At 42.0% G+C, this 8,795-nt stretch overlaps 1 protein-coding gene across 1 annotated transcript in view; it reads right to left on the bottom strand.

The window, feature by feature from the left end:
• The window catches only part of METTL16 (methyltransferase like 16), a 61,645-nt gene extending 55,582 nt beyond the window's left edge, over positions 1-6,063 (bottom strand). Inside the window, exons 1-2 of the mRNA XM_040243770.1 lie at positions 5,923-6,063; positions 43-170 (exon numbers count right to left, since the gene is read on the bottom strand). Coding sequence (XP_040099704.1) covers positions 43-170 — 128 coding nt within the window. The 5' untranslated portion in view covers positions 5,923-6,063. The remainder of the gene's footprint in view (positions 1-42; positions 171-5,922) is intronic.
• Positions 6,064-8,795: the final 2,732 nt, after the last annotated feature.

The following is an 8,795-nucleotide window of genomic DNA, read 5'->3' as shown; positions in this document are numbered from 1 at the left end:
CTAGAATAATACTGTATCAAGAATTCTTCATCTGTTACCTACCTCACTCTTCCATTCAGATTTATCTGAACATGCTGCTTAAAATCTGGATATTTGGTTGCCAGATATGCAAAGTCAGGAGGTTTGTCCTTGTATCTATTTCTTGCATGCATTGATTTACTCAGAGCCATCTTTAAAAAGAAAAAAAAAAGGGGGGGGGTAATCAGCATATTTAGTTAAACAAAATCAACAAGAAAAGTTGTGGTTGCCAAGTCAACAGTTACAGTCAACACATCTTCACTAATCAAGTGAGAAAGAAGAAGCTATATTTTTTAAAGTATACAACAAATAAGCACATGAAAAGATGTTCTATGTCATTAGGGAAACACAAATCAAAACCATAATAAGCTATCAATTCATACACACTAGGATGGCTATTATTAAAAAAAGAGAGAAAGAAAACAGCAAGTACTGGAGTGCATATGAAGAAACTGGAGGTTTATTCCCACCTCAGGCTTGCAGGTGGGAATAAACATGTGTATGACTGCTGTAGAAAAGTTTGGTGGTTCTTTAAAAAATTAAACATTACCATATGATCCAGCAATTCCAATCCCATGTATAGATCCAAAGGAACTGAAAGCAGAGATTCAAATAAGTAACTTGGAATGTTCACAGCCTTTTCATACTGTTCATGGGGAAAAGCTGGCTTAAAACTCAATATTCAAAAAACGAAGATTATGGCATCCAGTCCCATCACTTCATGGGAAATAGATGGGGAAACAATGGAAACAATGACAGACTTTATTTTCTTGGGCTCCAAAATCACTGCAGATGGTGACTGCAGCCATGAAATTAAAAGACGCTTGCTCCTTGGAAGAAAAGCTATGACCAACTGAGACAGCATATTAAAAAGCAGAGACATTACTTTGCCAACAAAGGTCTGTATATAGTCAAAGCTATGGTTTTTCCAGTGGACATATATGGATGTGAGAGTTGGACCATAAAGAAAGCTGAGCACCAAAGAATTGATGCTTTTGAACTGTGGTGTTGGAGAAGACTCTTGAGTGTCCCCTGGACAGCAAGGAGATCAAATCAGTCAATCCTGAAGGAAAATCAGTCCTGAATATTCATTGGAAGGATTGATGCGGAAGCTGAAGCTCCAATACTTTGGCCACCTGATGGGAAGAACCGACTCATTTGAAAAGACCCTGATGCTGGGAAAGATTTAATGAAGGGAACGACAGAGGATGAGATGGTTGGATGGTATCACTGACTCAATGGACCTGAGTCTGAGCAAGCCTCAGGAGTTGGGGAAGCCTGGTGGGCTGCAGTTCATGGGGTCGCAAGGAGTTGGACATGACTGAGCAACTGAACTGAACTGACTGAATGCTCATGGCAGAGTTATTCACAATGGTTAAAAGGTGGGATGTAACTTCAGGTTGTCAAGCAGACAAATAATCAAAATGTGTGAAGTATATACATTGGAATATTATTCAGCCCTAAAGGGATGAATTCAGACACATGCTACATGTATGAACCTTAAAATCATTATGCTAAGGGCAATAAGCCACACACAGGAGGGCTATATTATCACACTTATATGAAGACCCAACAATAGGCAAATTCATACAGAGTAGAATGGAGGTTACTGGGGGTAGGAGGAGGGTGGAATGGTGAATTACTCTTTAATGGCATATGGTTTGTGTTTAGAATGATGAAAAACTTATAGAAATGGACGGTAGTAATGGTTGCACAATACTGTGAATATACTTAAAGCCACTGAATGGTACACTTAAAAAAGGTTAAAATGGTAAATTTTGTTACATGTATTTTACCACAATTTTAAAAAACGTTTCTGCAACATATGATGAATCTTTTTCTTTTAAACCAAGGGAAGAAAACTGAAATGATTCCCTTTCAAAGCAGCAAAGTGGGACTTCCCTGGTGGTCCAGTGGCTAAGACTCCAGGCTCCCAATGCAGGGGCCCCAAGTTCAATCCTTGGTCAGGGAACCAGATCCCATATACTGCAACTAAGACCTGGTGCCGCCAAATAAATAAATAAAAAATAAAAGCATCAACGTGGCAGAAGGCAATATAATCTACCACCAAGAACACTACAGTCAGAGGTTAGTTTTTACAGTGGTCTTGAGTGGACTATTTGGTTGTGCACCATGAAGTCACTAAAGTTTCAAAAAACATCTTTTTCTTTTTTTAACTTCCTGATTTCAAACTCTACCAAAAAACATCTTCTATTCCAACTTCTTTTATAAATTTCAGTCTTGCCATTTCTAGGTAGCTAAAACCAATTGAAATCAAAAATTTTGTTTTCCTTGAGAATACACAGAAGAAAAAAGTTAACACATTTATAGCAAGAAATAAAAACCAGAAGAAAAGTCATTGCAGTAGTTGAGTAAATCTCTAAGCAGTTGGTAATTTTATTTAGTGTATATCTCTAGATGTTAGGTGATTTTTCTTTTCTTTATATCACTCTGCATTTTCTACTTTTTTCAGAACACACATTCATCTAAATGGTCCTATGTAAGAATCCTAAGAGTCACCTGATAGTTCTCTATCCCTCTTGTATTTCAAAAAATTAAGTCATATGGATTTTACCTGCTGAATATCTCTCAGATCCATCTATTTCTTCCCAGGCTCACCTATAGCAGCTCATACAAGTCTGCCCATACTGCTCCAGCAGCCTCTTAATTGGCCTCCATGAACCCACACTTTTTCTCTCCATGCCTTTTTCCACCATGCAGTGACCATTTCTAAACACAAATCTCACTGTGTCCACCTCCCATGCTCACTTGCAAAACTTTACTTTTAGGAGAAAAACAAGAAACATTACTTCAGCACACATACAAAACCCAGCACAGTGTGGCTTCAGCATGAGCTTAAGTCTCACCCTTGCTCTTCTTTCTCTCCCTCCACTCTGGCAATAGGGTCTTTACACAGATTACCCCTTTCGTCTGTAATGTTCTTTCCTCCCCCTCTTCACCTGATTAATTCCTACTCATCCTTACTACCACAATTCAAGCATCTCCTCTTCAGGAAGTCTTTCCTTCCTTAATTTCCCCAGGTCAGCCATAGCAGCTACTGTAAACTCTTAGGGCGTCCCTGGTGGCTCAGTGCTAAAGAATTCACCTGCCAATGAAGGAAACACGGGTTTGATCCCTGGGTCGGGAGGATCCCCTGGAGACGGAAATGGCAACCCACTCCAGTATTCCTGCCTAAGAAATCGCATGGATAGAGAAGCGTGAACTACAATCCAAGGGGCTGCAAGAGTCAACATGACTTAGCAACTAAACAACAACAGAATCTCCTAGCAGTAAGCACATTTCCTTTGCAGGCTTTGTTAGAGATATAACTTTACATGGTTATAAATGTTAACACTCTAACTCAGGTTTTTGATAGCTTTTCACATTTAAGAACCATTTTCAAAAAAGAATTGTTTTCATTACAATCAAAATCATGCAGCTAACTGCCCACAAGACCACTCACTTGAAAGGCTCAAAAGCACTTCATACACAGCATGTCCAAAATGAAACCATTTCTACCCACCCCAAATAGGTCCTCCTCTAATCTTCCCTATTTTGCTGAATGACACCAAGATCTTCCTCATGGCACAAAAGCAAGAAATCTTCAGCACCTTTTTTATCCCACCTCCTCCATTCCAAACACACTATGTCCTGAATATTCTGTCTCCTAGTTATTTCTTGGCCCATTTTTTGGAGAAGGAAGTATCTTCCTTCTCATACTTCCAAAGTATCCTTTTTTTTTCCAGAATTTTATTTTATTGTATTTCATTTTTTAAAATTTCAATCTCATTTATTTTTTAATTGAAGGATAATTGCTTTACAGACACTCCAATATTCTTGCCTGGACAATTCCATGGACACAGGAGCCTGGGGAGCTACAGTCCACGGGATCACAGAGTCCCATGGGACACGACTGAGCATCTAACACCTTCACTTCACTTTCATCCATTTTTCACCCTTCGCAACTCCACATCTCTAGGCCAGAGATCACAATCATCTCTTTCTTGGCTGACTACAACAGCCTCTAACTGATATCTCTCTAACCACTCTTAACCCCAACAATCCACTTCATCCTGGTGACAACATACCCCTCCTCCCACCCCAATGCAAAACTGAACATTCCTAGCTAAATCCCTTCAGCGGCTTCCTAAAATTTTTAGGCTGATGAAACTCAAAATAATTAACAAGCCACACATAAATCTATCCCTCCAAACTCATTTGTTGCCACTTTCTCCTCCCTGTCCAGTGTACATCACGGAAAACACATGACACTCTGAACACACATGGACAAATTAAATTACACATATGGTAAAAATCACTTCCTTCATTATTCAACCCTCTTGATCAGAACAGATACACATCGAATCAATAAAGCCACTTCTTTGCTAACAGAGCTCCCTATACAGGCAATGGGTTCTTAGCTAAATCTACCCCATTCCTCAGAGTTTAACTGAGTGTCAGCCCTTACCTGGCATCAGCCTTGTCTCTCTCCACTTCTCTCCAAACTTTTCTCTTTCTGGCTCATTCTGCTGTAGCCACACAGGCTTCCTTATCGTTTCTCTATCAAGTCTGCCACACTCCTGCCTCAGGGGTTCTGTACTTGCTGTTTGGTCTGCATGGGTTTCTCTTCCCCCAGAAATACATACATGCAAGGTACCCTCTGCTTGTTCAGGTCTTTGATCAAACCTCACTTTCTTACTGATACCTTTTCTGAGTACCCCCATTTAAATGAGCAGCGAGTGAACCCTTTGTCTCCTTTAGTTGCTTCAGTCTTCTTCATAGAACCTACCCATCTGATATTTCATATACTTTACTTTTTAAAATTTGCCTTGCCAGTAAGCTTCATGAGGGAAAATACTTTGTCTTTTTCACTGCGATATCCCAGAGCCTAAAGCAGGAACTGGAGAGTAGGTAAGCAATAAGTGTTTTTTGGTTGAAAGCAAGATGGAACTCTTACACTGTCCAGGGCACTTAAAACACAGAACTCTCATTCTTGATAAGCAGCCCCCATCTTGAATCTCTAAAAGGTTCAGGCCTAGGACTGAACCTTTTTCTTCCGGGTTGCCCAAATCAGTGCAGAAAGCCAAAGTGGTAGACCTTCATTTAAGTAAGCTGACGCTTCCACTTTCTTTAATCTTTTCCATCTCCATGCTTCTGTTTCCTTGGTTCCTCCCGACCCTCAGTATTCCTCTTCAACTATCACTTGTTACTTAACACATAATTCTGTAAAATAATCTAAATTCTGCTCTCAGAACTTTTAATTCCTTCTGCACAGATCCCTACTACTTCTAATTTCTATTTTCCCTCGTCTCCCTTTCTCATAAATCCGACTTTTTCCACAGTTCCGCCACTGCCAGTTCTCCATCTCTTCCACTCCTTTCACGTGCTCACCTTACCCCTCATACTGTCTTCCCGCCTCAGTTTTGGATCTCTAAACTGCCTCCGCTTCCCTGGTGCTTCAGACGGTAAAGCGTCTGTATACAATGTAGGAGACCTGGGTTCGATCCCTGGGTCGGGAAATTCCCTGGAGAAGGAAAAGGCAACCCACTCCAGTACTCTTGCCTAGAAAATCCCATGGACGGAGGAGCCTGGTGTCCATGGGGTCGCAAAGAGTCGGACACGACTGAGCGACTTCACTTTCACTTTTCAAACCGCCTCCGCCTAAGGGGTCTTTCCTACTCAATACTAGTCTCCATTCTATTTGCCAACTCCCCCACCCATCCCACCACACATACGCCCCCGCGCACGCACGCACGCACACACACACACAATCAGGTCTAGATCCAAAGATCCCTAGATCCCAAAGCCAGCACCTCACAGGCCCAGAAACTGGGAATAGGGAACCTGGGTGCTACAAAGGTTAAGTGGACTCGCAACCCGTATGAGTGATATTAAGTGACTCACCTCTGAAGTCAAAGTTCCTGCCAGACGACTCGTATAGTGTGGACCTCTACAACCCCGGAGTCTTAACCACCCGCTGCGCGAAGATCCTAGAAACGCAGATGTTACGCTCCCAGTGCGCCGCCATCTTGGGCCTCCATTCAGCTTCGTGATTGGACAACTATTTCTCGCGAGATCTGTAGCAGTTTCCGAGGAAAGGAGAAACTGTCGCGAGACTTAGAGTTTGCAGCTCTTTCTGTTAGAGGGAGGGGGGCGTGCTAGCAAGCTTTTTCAGAATGTTGTGTTAGTTTCGGGTGTATAGCATAATGAAGCAGTTATCCATATAAATATATCCACTCTTTTTAAGATTCTTTTCGCATATAGGCCATTCCAGAGTATTGACTAGAGGCCTCTGTGCTGTACAGTAGGTTCTTACTAGTTATCTATTGATTTTTTCTATAGAGAAGGCAAGGGCACCCCACTCCAGTAGTCTTGCCTGGAAAATCCCATGGACGTAGGAGCCTGGTAGGCTTCAGTCCATGGGGTCGCGAAGAGTCGGACACGACTGAGCGACTTCACTTTCACTTTTCACTTTCATTCATTGGAGAAGGAAATGGCAACCCACTCCAGTGTTCTTGCCTGGAGAATCCCAGGGACTGGGGAGCCTGATGGGCTGTCGTCTATGGAGTCGCAGAGAGTTGGACAAGACTGAAATGACTTAGCAGCAGCAGCATAGTAGTGTGAGCCAGAGCTGCAAGAATATGCAGAACTATACCAAAAAATGGACATGAGTCTGGGTGAACTCCGGGAGATGGTGATGGACAGGGAGGTCTGGCATGCTGCGATTCATGGGGTCGCAAAGAGTCGGACACGACTGAGCGACTGAAGTGAAGTGAAGTGATACCAAAAAAAAAAATCTTAATGACCCCAGATAACCGTGATGGTGTGATCACTCACCTAGAGCCAGACATCCTGGCATGCAAAGTCAAGTGGGCCTTAGGAAGCATCACCACAAACAAAGCTAGAGGAGGTGATGGAATTCCAGCTGTGTTGCTAGGTTGTGTCCAGCTGTTTGTGACCCTATGGACTGGAGCACACCAGGCCTCCTTATCCTTCACTATCTCCCTGAGTTAGCTCAAACTCATGTCCATTGGGTGAATGATGCCATCCAGCCATCTTATCCTCTGTCATCCCCTTCTCCTCCTGCCTTCAATCTTTCTCAGAATCAGGGTCTTTTCCAATGAGTTGGCACTTTGCATCAGGTGGCCAAATTGGAGCTTTACCTTCAGCATCCATCCTTCTGATGAATATTCAGGTTGAACCACAGTTCAAAGGCATCAGTTCTTTGGTGCTCAGCTTTTTTTATTGCCCAGCTCTCACATCTGTACATGACTACTGGGAAAACCATAGCTTTGACTATACGGACCAAATCCTAAGAGATGATGCTGTGAAAGTGCTGCACTCAATATATTATCAAATTTGGAAAACTCAGCAGTGGCCACAGGACTGGAAAAGGTCAGTTTTCATTCCAATCCCAAATAAGGGCAATGCCAAAGAATGCTCAAACTACTGCACAGTTGCACTCATTTCACATGCTAGCAAGGTCATGCTCAAAATTCTCCAAGCAAGGTTTCAACAGTACGTGAACTGAGAACTTCCAGATGTACAAGGTGGATATAGAAAAGGCAGAGGAACCAGAGATCAAATTGCCAACACCTGTTGGATCATAGAAAAAGTAAGAGTTCCAGAAAAAAGTCTACTTCTGCTTCATTGACTATGCTAAAGCCTTTGACTGTGGGGATCACAACAAACTGTGGAAAATTCTTCAAGAGATGGGAATACCAGACCACCTGACCTGCCTCCTGAGAAACCTGTATGCAGGTCAAGAAGCAACAGTTAGAACCAGATATGGAACAACAGCTTGGTTCCAAATTGTTAAAGGAGTACATCAAGGCTGTATATTGTCACCCTGCTTATTTAACTTATATGCAGAGTACATCATGAGAGATGTTGGGCTGGATGAAGCACAAGCTGGAATCAAGATTTCAGGGAGAAATATCAATAACCTCAGATATGCAGATCACACCACTCTTATGGCAGAAAGCAAAGAGGAGCTAAAGAGCCTCTTAACGAAAGTGAAAGAGTAGAGTGAAAAAGCTGGCTTAAAACTCAGCATTCAAAAAAAAAGATTATGGCATCTGGTCCCATTACTTCATGGCAAATATATGGGGAAACAATGACAGACTTTATTTTCTTAGGCTCTGAAATCACTGAAGATGGTGACTGCAGCCATGAAATTAAGACGCTTGCTCCTTGGAGGAGAAGTTATGACCAACCTAGACAGCATATTAAAAAACAAAGATATTACTTTGCCGACAAAGGTCTGTATAGTCAAAGCTATGGTTTTTCCAATAGTCATGTATGGATGTAAGAATTGGACCATAAAGTAGGTTGAATGCTTATAGAAGAATTGATGCTTTTGAACTGTAGCGTTGGAGAAGACTCTTGAGCATTCCTTGGACTGCAAGGAGATCAAACCAGTCAATCCTAAAGGAAATCAGTCCTTAATATTCATTGGGAGGACAGATGCTGAAGCTCCAATACTTTGGGCACCTGATGTGAAGAGGTGACTCAATGGGAAGGAGCCTGATGCTAGGAAAGATTGAAAGCAGGAGAAGGGGACAACAGAGGATTAGATGGTTGGATAGTATCACGGACTCAGTGAAGCCTCGTGTAGACACAACCGAGTGACTGAACACCAACAAAGTGTGTATATGTCAATCCCAATCTCCCAATTTGTTCCCTCTCTAGTGACCATAAATTTTTTACATCTACAATGCTAATTTCTGTTCTGTACATAAATGTGTACTGTATTTTTATATTCCACATTTAAATGA

This window comes from Oryx dammah, unplaced genomic scaffold, assembly GCF_014754425.2.
Source record: "Oryx dammah isolate SB20612 unplaced genomic scaffold, SCBI_Odam_1.1 HiC_scaffold_8, whole genome shotgun sequence".
Taxonomy (NCBI): Eukaryota; Metazoa; Chordata; class Mammalia; order Artiodactyla; family Bovidae; genus Oryx; species Oryx dammah.
The sequence above is the reverse complement of the archived record's forward strand: the minus strand, read 5'-3'. Positions and strand labels throughout refer to the sequence as shown.